Source organism: Cimex lectularius, unplaced genomic scaffold (assembly GCF_000648675.2).
Source record: "Cimex lectularius strain Harlan isolate CLEC.00 unplaced genomic scaffold, Clec_2.1 scaffold13, whole genome shotgun sequence".
Lineage (NCBI taxonomy): Eukaryota > Metazoa > Arthropoda > Insecta > Hemiptera > Cimicidae > Cimex > Cimex lectularius.
In genome coordinates, this window is record NW_019392649.1 from 1272866 (window position 1) to 1290832 (window position 17967).

At 35.4% G+C, this 17967-nt stretch overlaps 2 protein-coding genes and 1 long non-coding RNA gene across 5 annotated transcripts in view; 1 reads left to right on the plus strand and 2 right to left on the minus strand.

The window, feature by feature from the left end:
• Positions 1-1007, minus strand: part of LOC106664475 — a 177961-nt gene extending 176954 nt beyond the window's left edge. The window contains exon 1 of the long non-coding RNA XR_002911011.1: positions 764-1007. This is a non-coding gene — a long non-coding RNA (uncharacterized LOC106664475). The remainder of the gene's footprint in view (positions 1-763) is intronic.
• On the plus strand, positions 840-10264 carry LOC106664471 (mothers against decapentaplegic homolog 3). 2 transcript variants are annotated; one of them, XM_014390184.2, is made up of 10 exons: positions 840-1316; positions 5059-5094; positions 5186-5367; positions 5428-5553; positions 5612-5761; positions 5833-5946; positions 6008-6118; positions 8097-8241; positions 8320-8446; positions 8725-10264. In XM_014390184.2, the coding sequence occupies exons 1-9, from the start codon at positions 1120-1122 to the stop codon at positions 8441-8443; spliced, it is 1185 nt and encodes a 394-aa protein (XP_014245670.1). In that variant the 5' UTR covers positions 840-1119; the 3' UTR covers positions 8444-8446; positions 8725-10264. The 2 variants fall into 2 exon arrangements, with proteins under 2 accessions (XP_014245670.1, XP_014245671.1); XM_014390185.2 differs by having other exon boundaries at positions 9860-10264.
• A 1362-nt stretch (positions 10265-11626) lies between these two features.
• LOC106664472 (putative gamma-glutamylcyclotransferase CG2811) lies at positions 11627-15799 on the minus strand. Of its 2 annotated transcripts, none has more exons than XM_014390188.2 (3): positions 15306-15799; positions 11938-12167; positions 11627-11777 (listed from the first exon to the last, which is right to left on the minus strand). In XM_014390188.2, exons 1-3 carry the CDS (start codon positions 15489-15491, stop codon positions 11744-11746), a joined length of 450 nt encoding a protein of 149 aa, XP_014245674.1. In that variant the 5' UTR covers positions 15492-15799; the 3' UTR covers positions 11627-11743. The 2 variants fall into 2 exon arrangements, with proteins under 2 accessions (XP_014245674.1, XP_014245673.1); XM_014390187.2 differs by having other exon boundaries at positions 11896-12167.
• Positions 15800-17967: the final 2168 nt, after the last annotated feature.

The window sequence follows — 17967 nt, forward strand, 5'->3', positions numbered from 1 at the left end:
TTTATTTATTTTACAGGCAAAGCCTATTAATAAAATTATACAATAGTTGCAAATATACTTAGGAGAGCTAATACAGAGAGTCATTACAAAACATAAATAGTTAATTAAAGAACCAACTGAATTAGAATTACAATACAATAACAAATAATTGGAAGTAGGAATTATTAAATACAACGTAACTGCAAATATATGCAGTTAGCATAGATTTTTTAAAAATACTAATATTTTCTTGGTATGAGAGGTGTGGATAAGCATTAGCTGTTGATGGGACTTTCTTTTATATAATTAGTTTTATGGGCGGAAATGAAGAATATTTTATGCTTTCGGGATGAGAGCTGGGAACATTAAATTTGGAAAGTAAATAAGGAGACTCGATCTGACTATTCATAAGTTCATAAAGGAAGATGAGGTCAAGATAAATTCTGAAAAGCCATGCAGCCCGGGGAATTGTAAGTTTGTAAGCTACATATTTTAGAAATTTATTCTGAACATTGTTGGATTTTTTTAATCGTAATGAGGGGACCAGATAACACAGGAATAATGAAGATGAGATCTAAAAAAGGAAGAGTAAAGAATTTTGAGGGTTTTCGAGTCAGTGAATTCACTGGTTAATCAGGTGAAGTTCCTCATAGAATGTATTTTTGATATGGGTGATGTGAGAATTTAAATTATACACATCTAATTCTTTAAAACGGATAAAATATTGTAAGATAACGAATGTAAGATTGTGTAAGATATAATTAAAAACATTAAGGGTATTTACCGATTTAGAAGTTCTTCAGAAATTGTCTTGATCGTTTGTCCTCAGCCCGAACATGACGGTTGTGATTTCATTCGATTTTTGAACGTCTTCGCGGGCGACAAGGGGAGACCGAGCGGAGCCGACGACGACCGAAGGTCATCCCACTCCGACTCATCCACCTCCAGTCACCACCGACTCAGACGGTCCAACATATAACATAACGAAACAAACTCTCTTCTTTCTCTGTTCGATGCTGTTTTTTCCCTTGTTATTTCCCCCCGATTCGTTTTCCCTCATTTCCAACTAGCCTCCCCCCGCGCGTTCCCCGCCTCAGGTAAATCTACATTTAAATCTAAATGTAGATAAGTAAACGTATAATGTCGTCTATGCTACCTTTTACGCCGCCTATAGTCAAACGTCTCCTCGGTTGGAAAAAAAGCCAATGCGAAGATAAGTGGAGTGAAAAGGCCGTCAAAAGCCTTGTGAAGAAGCTGAAAAAGTCAAACGGTCTCGAAGAGTTGGAAAAGGCCATCACGACACAAGATCCGGCCACTAAGTGCATTATTATACCGAGGTGAGCCAGATCTCGACCACAGTTCATGTCCATGCCCTCGCCCAATATTCAATTCCTTCCCATGAACACAAGTTTTCTTCTATTTTCTACTAGTTTTTATCAGAAATTCATTTCTTCCCAGTTCCCGTCCCTGTTCCGAGTTTTATCTATAAATATAACTTCCATTTCCACTGGTTTTACTATTTTATTTTTAGGTTATCTTATTTTACGTGAGGAAATTCATCACCTTTCTTATTTATTCCCTTGTCCTGTTTTTTTTTTTTTTTTTTTATAATTATAAGCTCCGTTGATATTGTTTATCTTCTTGTTTTATATTCAATTTTGCCTTATGCTTTTAGTCTTTTTCTCTATCACTTTCTGCCTGTCTAAGACTTCCCATCCTACAGTTCCAACTCTTTTGTAATAATTAAAAAAAATAATTCTTAATTTTTATATAATATAATTTGGGAATCAATCGAATGCACACCATCGGATTTTTTTTTATCCTCTATCTGTCGATTTTAATTTCACACCGATAATTATATTATTGTTTATGATGGGTGCAACGTTTGAAGACCAGAACCAGTGTATAATTGCACAATAAAACTTATTTATTTCACTAAGAAATAATTAAAAACATCCTTTTACCAAAATACACTTTAAAAAAACGGACACTTATTTATTTGTTTTTCTCCATAATAACTAAGTATAAACATTAATAGTTGTCTTAAAACGTAAACACGACACTTGTTGTTTACCTTTATACAGTGTTACTAACCCTTTTACACTTTATAATTAAAATAAAGAAAATCAGTTCAAATTCGTCTTTTCCAGAGCAATCTTGTCTTGTGAGTTAAATGTTTTTTTAAATTGTTTTCTTTGGAGAAACAAATTTGAGTAAAAAATTAATAATTTTTTTCTTAAAAGCATGGTTTTAAGTTAAGATTTCGCCGGATAGATGCTTAGCCTAATGACAGACGTAGCGTCTGTTAAATAGCCTGGGTGTGCCGTGCTCTACTATCCACAATGGTCTACTGCAGTTTAGGGTCAATTGGAAGAATTGAAGAAAAGGTTGTAGTCGACCGCAATATACAACAGCTAGAGACAATCGTTTTATTGCTCTTACCGCACTATGTTATTGTAATTTAACAGATTGATATGTAGTCAATTCAAAACGGTCTGCAGTCTAAAACAATCATCAGAAGGCTTCATGAGAATAACCTACTTTATAGACATCGCACTTCAGGTTCTCTAAGCATCGAGTAGAAAGGCGACTATTCACAAATCAGCATCTCACTTAGACACTTGAACAATCTCTCTTTGTTGACTGTTCTCTTCACACATAAGTGCCAGTTTGGTTTGTGGCAATCAAATGACCGGAGACCTGTGTGGAGAAGATGTTGAGAACACTTTGTTTCATGAACCATGCATGAGACAAGCATTTTCAAAGACAGTCAGTTATGTTATGGGCAAGGGTTATCATCCATGCCCATACCTAACTGATTATCATATAGAATAGATTTTTGATTGTATTAAGGTACATTTAGGAAGTTCTTCTGGAAGCTGTGGTCCAATTCGCTCCATTTATTGGGGACAACATCATGATAATGCTCGTCTGCATGTAGCTCGAGTTGTCCCATTACTTGGAAGATGTAGGGATTACCACAATGAATTGGCCAGCAAATTCTCCTGACATAAATCCCATAGAACACTTATGGGGCATGATAAAGAAAGGGTTCGACATCGTTCCCCGCCTCCAGTGAACTTTGAACAGCTTCGAACCCCTCTTGTTGAGGAAATATATTCTTTTCACGAGACGAAAGGCCCTCTCTGATGACTCCCAAATATACATATCCTTCCACTCTTCCGATCTTCATTCAGCCATTCTCAAGATCCAAAAAGACCTAAACTCCATCAACGAATGGGCCCATAAAAATTCCCTAGTCCTCAATCCCGTCCAAATCCTCTGCCATAATTATCGGGTCCAGGCAGCTCCTCGATTCCCTCCCCAGCATCCCACCTCTCATGCTAAATAACCATCCCATCCCCTTCTGCTCTAAGAGTAGTCTTTGACCAAAACCTTTCCTGGCATTCTCACATTTTCCAAATTTCCCGCCATTCCATTGCCTCCCTCAGTCTGTTTCGTCGGTCCTGGCTTCTCTTACTTTTCTCCACCCGCAAACTCCTTGTATCTTCCCTTTCCCTTCTTCGATTACAGCTGTTTGGCATACAGTGGTCTCTTGGAGGGGGAGAACGCGCGATTGAAGCGTATTATGAATTGTTGCGTAAGATTTGTGTATGGCACCCCACGGGGATCCCGGGTGTCGGGGTTGTATTCCCAACTTTCCTGGCTATTCCCATCCTTCCGTGCACAGTATTTCCTAGGTTACTTTCTTTTCCAGTCCTTCCACACTCGTCGTCCTCTTTACATCATCCAATCCCTCCAATTCAACTCTTCACATCTTACTCGTAAGACCCGCTCATCCTCAATTGACCTTATGCTTCCGCAACATAGAACCCATACCTTCGAAAGATCCTTTCTGATCCGAGCCCCTAAACTCTGGAACTCCCTTCCCCTTTCTATTCGTCACGTTGCCTCATTTTCCTCCTTTAAATCCCACCTTATAATCACCTCCTCTCCCTCCAAGCAGAGACCTCACGTTAACATTTGTTATTTTTGGTTTATATTCTCGTAATTTTCTCTTCTGGCCTGCCTTACTGGTTACATTGTGCCAAGATTTCTACATTTTTTTTTTACTTTTAACTTCATAGAAGGAACTTCCTTTATTTATTTCATGTAAATTATTCTTAGGGGACACCAGTCCCAGAATAAAGTTATTTTTCTTCTTAAATACCAGTTTGGTTTGTGGCAATCAGATGACCAGAACCATGTATGAAGATGTGGATAATGTGTTTTGCTCATGTGCCATGTGTGAATCTTTTCAAAGTCAGTTTTCAGTTCAAGTTTCAGTCTTTTCAAAGATAATTTTAGTATTGGGTGAAATCCATGTCCATGCCCATACTTAACTGATTATAATATATAATGAATCTTTGAATGTATTAAGGTACATTTAGGAAGTTCTCCTGGAAGCTGTGGTCCTATTTGCTCCAATCATTGGGACAACTTTGTGTTAATGCATGATAATGCTCAACCGCATCTAGCTCGAGTTGTCACCCATTACTTGGAGGAGTAGGGAATAAATTGGCCCACACATTCCTGATAGAACACTTATGTGACATGATGGAGACAGGCATTATTCACCACCTCCATCAAACATTGAGCAACTTTGAACCACTCTTGTTGAAAAATGGGATTCTGTTTCAAAATACAAAATCCATTCCCTTATTTACTTGATGTCTAGGAGACTTACGACCCTCCTCGAGGCCAGAGAAGGTACTATGCATTATTAAGAGCAAAACTAAGTTATAAATTTGTGCGTAAATTTTAATTTATCACTAAATGATCATCATAATTAAATAATTTTTATTAAAATTCATGAATTCCCGATTTTGTTTAATTTGGTTTTCATTAAAATAAGTATTTTGTAATTAATGAACAATAAAAATATATATAAATTTAAATAAACAACAATATACGAGTGTCCGTTTTTTTTCTTTTCTTTTTTCTTGATGCCTGAGTGTATTTACATGATGGCCACCAACAGGATTCTGATATACAGTAAAAAATACCCCTGTTGTGATGATTGTCTTACTGGATATAATTTACAATCAATTAAATTTATTGTGTATTCCCATATTTCAGTTTACGCCCGGAGAAACAGGACAAATCAAATTTCAGGTACATATATTGAAAACTATTTTTATCCATTTGGTTTAAAGTTTTTTTGTTTTGTTTTGTTTTTGTTTTAACAATATTTGCGCCAATTTAGAGGTGCTGTGGTTTCACAGAGAAAAGGTCTTCCCCATGTAATTTACTGTAGACTGTGGAGGTGGCCGAACTTACACTCACACCACGAAATCGCTCCGATTGAATCCTGCACGTACGGATTTGGTCACAAAAGAGACGAAGTCTGCGTCAACCCTTACCACTATACGAAGATTGAGCATCCGAGTTAGTACACGAGTAGTTTTAAAAACATTTAAGTCCACTACTTAAATGCTTTTTTTACAGGCGTTGGTGTAGTAGTCGGAAGGGTGGAGGGGGCAGTAGTCGAGGGGCAGGCGGGCCCAGGCCCAGCCGAAACCTCTGGATATATCTCTGAAGATGCGGATAACATGGATCAGAATGATAGCACAAGTAAATCACTTAAGTCTTCACTGTTATTGTGCTTTTTACAATATTTTTTTTACACTAGGCTTGAGTCCAACTCCAGCGATAGACACGCAGCCAGTTATGTACTGCGAACCATTGTTTTGGTGTTCTATCAGCTATTATGAATTAAATACAAGAGTCGGTGAGACTTTTCATGCCTCCCAACCTTCAATCTCAGTTGACGGCTTTACTGGTAAATTTTATTTACTTTAACAATTGACAAGACTCACCCCTCTTGATAAATACTTCTCAAATGTTGTCTAGATCCGAGTAACTCGGAGAGGTTCTGCCTCGGTCTGTTGTCTAATGTCAATAGAAACAGCGTAGTCGAACAAATTAGAAGACACATAGGAAAGGGGGTCCGTTTGTATTATATCGGTAAGTCTCTTAATAAAAATTGTTTTGCTTCATGTTCAAACTTAAATTTATTTTATTTCAGGTGGCGAAGTTTTTGCCGAATGTCTGTCGGACTCTGCAATCTTCGTCCAAAGCCCAAATTGCAACCAGAGGTACGGTTGGCATCCAGCTACGGTTTGCAAGATCCCACCTGGTATTTCTTTGTGCATATTAAATAAATAAATGAATATGGTTTATTTTTTAAAGAACATGACATAGAATTTAGCAGTTACACAATAGGAGTCAATACACTAAGTCAAAAATTTCACTAAATTCTTATAAAAGGTCTGAAGATTCGACAAGGCCCTACTCATTTCTAATCAAACCGCAAGCAATTTAGCAATGTGGACTACTCTAGCCATGACTGTGAAATGCTACTCAAGTTGTCCAGTCTCCTGGTTGTTAGGGAGGAACTGGTGCCCAGCTGTGCATATCCTTGAGCAAGTAACAATTTCACTGGATAATCACACAAAAAAAAAATCAATATTAAAAAATATATATTTTTTAGTTGGTTGTTTCTGTTCATTTTTGATCAGATTTGTCAGACATGTTTTGGGTTTTCGCCATTCTTCAGTGCTTGGCTTTATAGTGGGGTCTACTATTCCTATGCTCCTAAAGATAAAAAGCTGCCAAAAGCATTGTAACAAGACAATGAGACAAGAAAAAGATTTTTTTTCATGGTGGGAGTAAACAGGGGCTACTGGAAATGGAGGAGCCCACCATAATAAATCCAACAATGGTGGAAGTTAGAAAATGCCCGGGCATTAAAAGAGGTGTAGGAAAGGATGCTGGGGCGATCAAGGAAGAGGGGCTGGCCGGCAAGGACAGACCCAGAGATGACGCGGGCTTGTGAGATAAAAAGTATTGTTTTCTGTACAGTTTTTCATTGGGGCGTGGGACTCCAGAGGTCCTCAAGGAAGATCTAGAAAACCAAAGTAAACCAGAGAGAGGGTTGAGTATGACGATGAAAATAAGGCCAAAATTTTATTAGTTCTTTTTATAACTTATTTTTCCTTCTCGAAGGTGGGATAATAGGCCACCTCAAAAAAAGAAAAAAAATTCACGTTTCGGATTTATTTTAATCCTTCTTCAGGTGAGTTAACACAGTGGTTAAAACAGTGGTTGTCAGTCATTAATATTTTGTAACAGTTTATTTTAAAAAAGAGCCAGTGTGGTACATATTTAAGTCTTTCAGACTTCAAACAAACATTTTAATATTTTGCTAAGTCTTTTTATAAGTTTAACTCTTTTGTTCTTTTTATAAGTGAAGTTTTGTTTATTTTAGCAAGATATATGTATCATTTTTTTTATTTTTTATTGTGAGCTGGCCAATAGGCCAAGTTGAGAACGAGTATTGATTTTTTTGTTTTTAGTGATACAAGTTTCTGTTTATTTTATTTTGCCTTTCGAATTTTTATTCAAGCCTTATTTTGTTATTACCAACCAGACTGGCTATCCATACGTTCACTATTCCCTGGGAAAAATAGTGTAGATCCCGTTATTTATTAATACATCCCTATGAACTTCTCCACCGAGCTAACGTCACCCATAACTTGGGTTGGTTCCCACCGAACCCATGACAGCATGTCTGACCGACAAAACAGCGAGGGTAGGTATACCAGGATTATCAGAAGCAATAAAGCTACAGAGAAACTTGCCTGTAATGAACACTTTTGAGAAAATATTATCCGCTACACTTCTGGGATTAGAGTGAAAAAAAAGTTTAGTATTACAAATTTAGCCACAACGAGGATCTTTTAAACACAGAGGATTTGAAGATATATTATCTGCATAGTTTTATCCAAACTTCTCTAAAAAAAGAAGACAGTCTAATCATAAAAATTAGAATTTTTTGAGTTAACTAAAAAAGGTCTCTGATGAAGTAAATTTTATGGGTTCACCAAGCTTTTGACGATGTCACAATACAGAGGATTACAATTCCCATACAATCCAAAATTTACCTTTACCTCCTCATGAGTATGGTTATTCTTGTCTTAGGTACTTAACATTTGCTGTCTAAGCAGCCACTTGAACTTCATTGTGGTCACACGCTTTTTAAAATTTACCATATTATATTATTATTATATAAATATGTATTATACTTAAATGAAACTAACCTGTAATTTTTCAAGGTTGCAACTTGAAAATTTTCAACAACCAGGAATTTGCAGCACTCCTTTCTCAATCTGTAGGCCAGGGTTTTGAGGCCGTTTACCAACTGACTCGTATGTGTACTATAAGAATGTCTTTTGTCAAAGGCTGGGGGGCGGAATACAGGTCTCATATTTGTTTCATTTTTAATCTATTACTCGTCTTCATATTTTTTTATTATTATTTTTTTTTTACGTTTTATAGGAGGCAAACTGTCACGTCTACACCTTGTTGGATCGAATTACACCTAAACGGACCCCTTCAGTGGTTGGACAGAGTTTTAACACAAATGGGTTCCCCAAGGCTACCATGCAGCTCAATGTCTTAATAAGTAAGCTACATAAAAATATGATTCTTAATTGTTTTAAATGAACATAGAAAAGAGAAAATATTTCATATTTGACCAAGTAGTATTCTTGTAAAAAATTGACGGTTGTAAATAAAACTTTTAAGCTTAGATAAATTATATTTACAAATTTGATTGTTATTGATGAGATTGCAAGTCATAGAAAGCTTTTCAATAATTTTTAAAAGTAATAAAAACATCTCCCCTCTGCAGTGACATAATTTTAGCTTTTTTGTTTACTAAGAAAAGTCTTCTCATTCCAGGTAATGGAGTAACTTCTGTTGCACACCATTTCGTACTATGTTTGATGAACACTGTCACCAGTAATGTCATAGTTCCTAATGTTTGCGTTTCCCTAGGGCTGTGCTCGAAAAGCCTACACAAGATGAAAAAAGAAAATTGAATATAATTCCGATTCTGTGAAAACAAGGATGCACCTAAGGCATCATAAGACCTCATATTTTCTACCTCAAGGGGATCGCATATTTCTAAATCCTAGCTTCCCTCTGTGAGAATTAAGGATACTTACGCCTTTGTTATGATTAAGAAAGTTTTGCAACGTTTTTCCTAACGTCACTTTCAATAGTTTTTCCTGCTCAGAGATAAGCACGAGTAAGGACTGTTCCTTTAATTTCGTCCATTATAATTTAAAAAAACAAAAGTATTGTACAGCCCTAGAATCTATTAATTCGTACTCAATGCAGCTAGGAACAGGAAGTATGGTGCTAATGTTGATTTATAGTACTGACAATTTGCCTAACTCTATCTCCAATCTAAGTCATTTAATTTGGAGCTTTTCAAAAATAATGTTAATTATTTTTAAACAAGGAATTTGTGGTGTGAAAGGTTTTCATCCACATTTGTTTGTAACCAGTCAGAAAAAAAAGTTAAACTGAAAAATTATATTTGTATTGTCCGTTTTAAATTATTGTTTCGTCTCGAGATTCTGACATATTGTCGAGCTTTAAAATTTGTGTGTGTTATCATGTGAAAGTATAAATAATAATTACATCCGTCAAGGAGTTTCCTTTTGAACTGCTTGTAAAATATTTTCGGTTAAAAATTAGAACTGTTGACATCAGATTTTTTTTTTTTTTTTTTTTTTGTTATTGTTGCAGTGTGACATGTTTACTTCTTTCACAATCTCTTGAACACGGAATTCTTTTTTTTCTATATAAATTATGTTGTGATATTAATTTTTAGGAGACCAAATCTGGTATTGATTTTAGTTTAAAAAAACGAATGTATTTCTTTTTAAATTAAAAACAAAGCATTTCCTGTAAAGGAATTTAAAAAAGTGTACATTAAAGTATTTCACATTGTTTGTCCCTCCTTGAAACCATTTTTTAAAATTAGTTTCAATTTACCGTTAATCCCCAAATCTGTGGCATGTTTCAGTTTTCAAGTTATTTTTTCTTGTTTGGGACCCACCTGATGCCCTCTAAGCGAGCCCCATGATCGACTCGAATCTCTGGATATCCCTTAGTAGCTATCATACAGTAGTGGGTTGTTGTTAAATCTTGCCCAAGGCTTAGTATGTCCCATCTCAATTTCCTTAATCTACTCTTGGATAAGGCGCAGGAGCAGATCATCGGGATTATGGAAAATATAATTTTGATTATTCCGGCTGTGTTCTCTTTTTTTATCTTTTCTGTAGAGAATAGATACCTCCATCCCCAGTATCAAGCAAACAATAACTTGAATACGCTGCTGTAAATATGTTGCAAGTACCGATAACAGTCAGCTACGGCATTCTGTTTTTCTTCAAATACTAAAAAATTTCGTACATCTATTCGAACCCAATGTACTTGCAAATTGGCTTTCTTTGACACTGGAATTCCAGGGGTTGACAAGAACTCTGCTGTTGCAAACTCCGTAACATAAACCAAAAATTTAAAAAGTTATTTTTCTATAGTACTGTAATTTAAAACCATTGGCGGAAGAAAGTGCAATAAATTTCAGAAGAATTTTTGCATATTGGTTTGGAACTTTTATAATTTTAGACATACTTTTTTTTTTAAATTTATTTCCTAATTACTTCCATTCCATCAATTTTAACTAAACTCAATCATTGTTCCTGAGTTAATATTAAAAAATGTGCTATTTTGATAAATCAAAAATTTTGATCAAAAATGCGTATACCTTCTTCCATCAATGGTTTCAATTGATAAAAAAAATTTAAATTTTGTTATGAAAAGAATGTTATTTTATTAGAAATATTTTATTACGTTTAAAAATTTAAAAAATAAAATTATTGCAATTACGTTTTTTAAAAACGAAGCTTTTCGTATACGAATATTAATTTTTCACTGCTTTTCACTTCATTCGAACTTTTGAATTTGGTATTTACGTTGTTATTGTTGAGACTGTGTCTTTTCACATTACAGAAAAACAAAACAAAAAGATGATTTTTCAATAACAATGAATGTATAAAAATGATTCAGATTTTCGATTTTTAAAACATCATTACACAAGGACATCATTAAAAAATTTAAAAAAAAAATCACTCTTTCCTAGTGATTATTTAATGAATTGAATAAGCAATATGTATTCAATTTTGTGTATTTTCCCTGTTTGTCTTTGGCAATGTTTTATAAATATAAAATAAGTTTAAACTGAAAGATTGACATTATTTTGTATGTTATTTGATCATTGATGAAATGGTTGACCAATGTGATTTCCTGTTCTTATTTATACATTACCTTAGAAATATATTTAGATGAAAGTATTTTTTGCAATCAGACGGTAGTTTTTGCATTTTTCTGAATAGCGCTGTAACTTTTAGAATATAAGTAATGTTCACGTTGGCTGATGACTTTCGTTTTGAAAGGAAAGCTGGAAAATATAAGCTGTATTTATTTTTATTTTCACTTGCCAATCAAATATTTGAAAACAAGTTAAATGATAAGGTTTTAGAATTTAAAAGATCACTGCCAATAAGAATATTACTTAATTATGATTAATCTCCGTTAAAATATGCTGCCGACTCAAAATTATATAAGGCAACATTCAAAATATATTCGTTTATGAATTTTGAGGGGCAAATACGTGCCATACTAATTGTAAATTATAACATTGTTCTATTATTATATAATGTTTACAATTCAAAAATATCACTATTTTATAATTTAAGGGCATTTTTTAAAAATGTAGGAATAAATTAGATATGTAGAACAAAAAAATATTGTTTTATTCATTTATCTCCTGACAATTTCAGCTGATGGAATGGCAATTATATTGGATGTTAAAAATAGGTTACACTAGTGAATATATAAATCTGCATCAAAGATCCTCTAATGTCCTCGCTTCATTGGTGCTGGAATAAAAAAAAAATCTATTTCACAAAACATATATGCAAAAACACTTTCAATATTTACAAAAGGGATAGAATTGAATTTTCTCATATTCGAGTCAAATTGGTAAATGATAATTACCAAACCTGCGATTTGTAGTTTAAATTTGGATCCCTCTTATACCTTTCTATATAGGGCAAATTATGCGTTCCCCTTGAATTGTACGATACGAGCATCTCTTTTTTCAGCATCTCCGGTCTGAACTTATGAAGGAAATAAGTCCAGCAGAGTTCCTCCCTCTCCAACAGCATAACCGGCTCCTTCCTCCTTTTGTAGAAATTGGGATGATCCTCCAAAATGTCGAGGGTCAAGAGCATTTTCTTGTCCACTTCGTATATTTCCCCCTCGACGTGCTGAAATAGTACATATACAAATGTAAAATATACATAGCAATGGTTGTCAAGATTAATTTAAAATTTGATAATAGAAAGGTAGCAAGTTTATCTACTACAAGTTTACTACCTAATGATTGCACAAGTAAAAAATACCTTTCGAACCAGCACTGGGTTCAGTCTGTCTAAAATCACGGTTTTGATCTTACTCAAACACATTTAAACTTTGTGCCATCTTCAGTATAGAACAGCTGCTCACACAATCCATAAAACAAATGTGTTTGAGTAACATCAAAACATGCTAATGATAGACATGAACAAGATGTTTGAATTCAAACAAAATTTCCAACATATGTATCTAAGTACCAAAAAGGAATGGGAAGGAAGGAAAGACCTCTCTGTTGAGATGGATCTAGAACGCAAGAAGGTACGGAGGCAAGAGAGTTCATTCATGGAACAAAATACTCAGAACCAATGAGAAAATATCTTTAGGCTGAAGTCCGTGTGATTGAGAGTTGTACTCAGTTCAACTTGAACAATGGGTAAAAAATCAAGAACATAACTATCATATTAGATAGCCAGTCATCAAAGTACAAAGCTCAAACATAATTACCTCAAAGATAGTGCTAATTTGCAAAACTAAACAAACAAATAAGGTATGCAAAATAAAGTTACTATCTGCTCCCAGTATATACAAGGAGCCAAACTCAGAGGAGTGGTAGGACTATTAACCAGTCACTGGCATCTGAGAAAACATCTACACAACATGGGTATATACAGCGATGATCCCATTTGCAGATTATGTAATGAGGAGGAGGAAACAGCCACTCATATCATCCTCGAATGCGAAGCAACAGCTCAATGGAGGTTTAACCTAACGTATGGAAAAAACTTAGGGAATTAAATTGCAGCAGCGACAGTCAATGACCTGATACTTCTAAGAAGAAGGATTGAGTCTACTGACTGAACTAAGGAACTAGGAAGGTACAATAAGCCAGAAGGCTGCAGTGCCTGGGGAGTGCATACTCCGCTTCCTAGTATTCTTTTCTACCATACCATACCAGTATGTACAAGAGAGGGAAACGAGAGAGAGCAGGCAACCTTGCAAGGAAGGGAACTGCTATAATGCTGATAGGTCATCATGATGCTGCAACCTCACACTATCACTGAGACCTTACCCAAAAGGACAAAATGAAATAGAGTAAACAGCAAAATTTACTCATTGGACATGAAACTACAAGAACCCTTGAGAAATTTTGGAAGTAAAGAATCAACAGAATGCATCAAGGAAGGAGGGAAAAACTTTGAATCCTAACAGGACACAGCAGACTAAATGGGCATTTAAAAGAAGATTGGTATGATCCAACATGGCATGTGCAGATTATGCTAAAGCACAGGAGACACAAACTGCGGCGCTACATTTCCCCTCAGGAGGAAATATTTGGGTTGTACCATGTAACTGTAGAAGAAACTAGTCCTACTAATTAAATTTCTTGATCAACTAGAACTCACCATTGTGCTATCAGTACAGAACAGCAGAAACAATAGTTCTCAAGGGGCAAAGATATTGCACACACTGAATATTACATCATACATCTACAACTTGCTAGTGTAGACAGACCAAGTGCCAGTTAAATATGTTTTCTTCGACTTGTATATAATATTTTTTCCATTTTAATAAACTTGTCATACAAACAATTTATATTTATATTTTTAACTGAATGATATTACATAAAAGGAGATAAGAGGATGGTTGAGATTAAAAAACAAAAAAAGTTTAATTTTAATCTTTCATTGGTTATATCATCACCAAAGACTATAGAAAAATCCTAAATTAATATTTTCTACAATCTCTAAATTTTGACATCTAACATTTTGGTCAGTTATCCAAAGACTAAAGGACAATTAGAGCAAACCAGTCAATCCTGAAGACCAAAAATGTTCAGTTTATGCATACCCTGAAAGATTTTATATGAATTTTACAACATAAACCCAGTGTTTCTATTTTGCCCAACAATACTACAGTTGCGATTTTCAATGGAAATAATAAAATACAGAACTGTGCCAAATTGTATCAACTCTACAACAATTTTCTTACCTGGGAAAAAATAAAGAAAAAACTCAGGGATAAAAGCAGAGTGAGGCACCGATAGAAACCCACCACTGAAAAAATTGGATAATCTAATGAGATCCTTCTGATAAATAATAGATTTGTGTAGATTTGTCATTTCTGATTAATATTTTCATCTTTTTATTCTCCAAGTTACATTTGTGTTTTTCTACATTCTCGACTATTTTGGTCTGACTATCCAACGACCAAAAGATGATTAGAACAAACCTGACCACGCTGCAGCGATAAATGTTTATGTGCACCCCAAAAGATTTTGTATGAATTTTTACATCACTGCCCGGTGTTTCTATTTTGGCGAGCAATATCATAAAAATATAAGGTTCTGCATCTTCAGCAAAGGAATACTAACAAAATATATGGAACTGAATCCACAACACACCAATTTTCTCACCTTGGAAAAAAAAAAAAAGGTCTCGTGGTTGTCAGGGTTATAAGTAGGGTGTGGCACACACAAACCTACCACTCATTTCAGTCAGGGTGTCCAATAGCTGAAGAACGATAACAGCAAACTTTACTACACTCAGGACACAGAACTGTGTAGCATTCATGATGGTTCAACAACTTTTGATCTTTACTGTATTTGTAAAATTAACAAATCTGCGATGTTCTTGGATCAAGAAAGTTAAAAAAATGCTGTAGGTCTCTTTAACTGTGTATTGCTACTGCTACAAGTGTTTTTACTACAATTGTCATCTCCCTCCATTCATGTTTACAACAATAAACTAAAATTCCCTTCATTTTGTTAATTTCTACAGATTTAATTTATCACAGTAAAAAAAAAAAAAAAACGATTTAATCTCCAAAATTGATAAAAGTTTTTGTTTTATGGAGACAATTTTTCGTTAAACTTTTTGTGCAAAAGGTGGGATTGCTGAAAGACTTTTTTGTTCTTAAGGCAGTTTCCAGTTAATTTTTTTTTAAATTTCTAATTCGAGGTCTTCCTCGAGTTGGAAGTGTTGGCAAAGAAAATGGTACTGGGAATGGTAGTAGAAAGGTGGAAAAATGTCTCTTCTTTTTTTTAAACTCACGTGACCGACGCCCGGTGTGTCCAGCAAGAAGGGTATGTTGTACATGGTGCCTATGACGAGCGGGTACTTCTTTTTCGTCCGTCCTTTCTCAAGGAATCGCGACAGGCCGTTTTCCGCGTTTGTGAGCCAGTGGTGGTTCGGCTCTCCAGTCTTCAGGGTGCCGTATACGAAGACCCTGAAATCCATTTCGTCTGGATGTCAAATTTGAAGAATCGCCGTCTGACGGAGCCGGAGGTGGCTAGCGCGTTACAAGGAGGCGAGGAGTGGGCCGTCTACGCGCCTCCTCTACCGAACGGAGGCCACCGACGACGGAAGATCCCGTTCCGGTTTTGCCCCTTCACGTCGTCTCGGAAGCATTTGACGTCTTGCGTTTCGGTTGGAAGCGGACGCACGACGGCGGTCGGAATGGAAGCGGGGAAACTGCACCAACGACGATTCACTCCAAAACAAGACGAAACCTATTAGAACTACTGTTGACATGGGAACGGGACAAATCAAAAAATATAAACAATGGTTCTGACGGTCAGTCCATTAAGACAAAATGTGCACCTCCCAAGACTGATATTGAAATTAAAAAAACAAAACAAAAAAAACACGAATATATAGGAATTAAAAAATGAATGAATGAAAAAAATACTTTATTTGATAAACAAGAGAGAAAAAAAAATTGCACATAGCTAAAAAGCACATAACGGCAATGGTTATCAACCGTCTGCCGCAGCCGGACTATACATTTTTAATAAACAAACAAAACAGGACTAAAAATTTTTTCTCAAGGAATAAACAAAAGAGAAAAACTATGTAAGTAAAGATTATTTGGATACAGTGAGATGCGATCTTCTGTGCTGTCATGACCGCACCGCGTTACGGCCGTCTGTCTTCCTTCACACGGAGAGCAATCCATTCTCTAGTGTACTTTTTTATCTTACTACAATTTTATATTTAAAATAAATTATAATTTTATTATAACACTTCGTTTCATCGCACTTTAGATGTAGAAGAAGCGAGTAAAATTTCTCTTCAACATATCTTTTTTTTCATGCGTCGTGAACCAAGGAGGGGGTGTTCTCCTTCTGCGATGATTTCTTCGCCAATTAACATCTTCCTCGAGTGTTTTGTTCAACTCGGTACGGATCCGTCACTGTCACCGCAAGTCGGCCGACTGTCGGACGCCACGCGGCGCGGGCCCGGGGACAAATTTTATGGTTTGTCGTTCGGGCTTTATCGTTAAATTATTTATTGGAATTTTTATAATTTTATCCTTCCTTTCCCCAAAAACCCCGTCTATTATAATCCTGAAAAGATAACACTCCTCATAGAAAAATGAATTTCTATCCTTTCTTCCTTCCCCACTCCTCCAAAATCAAACATACACACAAAAAACATTTATATCTTACTAACACTCGCAACACGATACATCTGCACAGAAAACACGCTTTGAATGAGTACAAATACTTTAAATAAACCTAATTTCTATATTGCGACCATCATTGTATAATTCATTTTCACATCTTACATCTCTCTGTATAATTCAAACAATGTTTGTAAATCCCAGGCCCTGAAGATGATCTAAATAAAGATCGAAACGTTGGCAAAATAAAGAAAATGTTTTTCTAAACCTACATCCCACAAGGATACATCTCACGATCTCCAAATAATCATTAATTAAGCGTCACTGAATACTACACATGTATAAGTAAAATAAGATAACATAACTATATATATTTTCATACACTTGTGCATACATAAATTACTAGGGTGTCTCTTCTATATATAAACATTTAATGATTGAAATAAAAAACTAGCTCTTTCCAGTAGTTCCAGACTTCCATCGCAAACTGTACTAAATTTAAGCACTCGGAGTAATTTAATAAAGAGATTAGGTGCTCTCTTCTCAAAGTGGGTAAACCTATATGGCAAGCCAAAACTGGGCATTCGGCTAAAAAGTAAAAACAATCTTCTTGCTGCACCTGTTGCAGAAAGAGCACTTGTCGGAACTGTTGGATCTTGTGGGATTATAATTAAGATAAAGTAACTCGCACCTAACTTTGAAAAACCAGCGAGTAGCGGAATGGATGGAATTTTAGGACTTTCCGCTATATTCAACAAAGGTTGATTGATGGATAGTGTTGATCAATTTTGAGCGTGAAAGTGGCCACTCTTTATAATTGTCCAGGGAAAAAATTGTCATTGAGCTGAAATGGTTGAGCCAAAGTGAAGAAAACCATGACATTTTGTACCTTATGATTTCCAGCGCAGTATTCCTGGGAAGGCGGTGGTAAGGAAGGTTTAGGACCCTGCAGACATAGGAAGTATGTAAATTTAACGAATATATAGGTACAATGTGAAGAAGTTTTTTCTCGAGGTTGCTGAATTCGGTAATGAACCGGGATACTATTTTGTTCTTTTGGGCGTGTCTTGCAGAGATGGCCTTCCTGGTATCTTGAGGGGCCAAAAAAAAAAAAAAAAAAATACAATATTGGGCTGTAATTTTTGCATTTTTGTATTCTAGTCTGTCATCCAAGTTCAATATCTTCAGTAAGCATTAGAGAAGTTGTTAATGTATAGTATTTAGAATAAAGATTTTTCCATGTTCGGAAATTTTGTCGATTAAGCTCCTCTTGGCTGCGTCAGCCGCTATCCTGTGTCCAAGGGTAGTTTG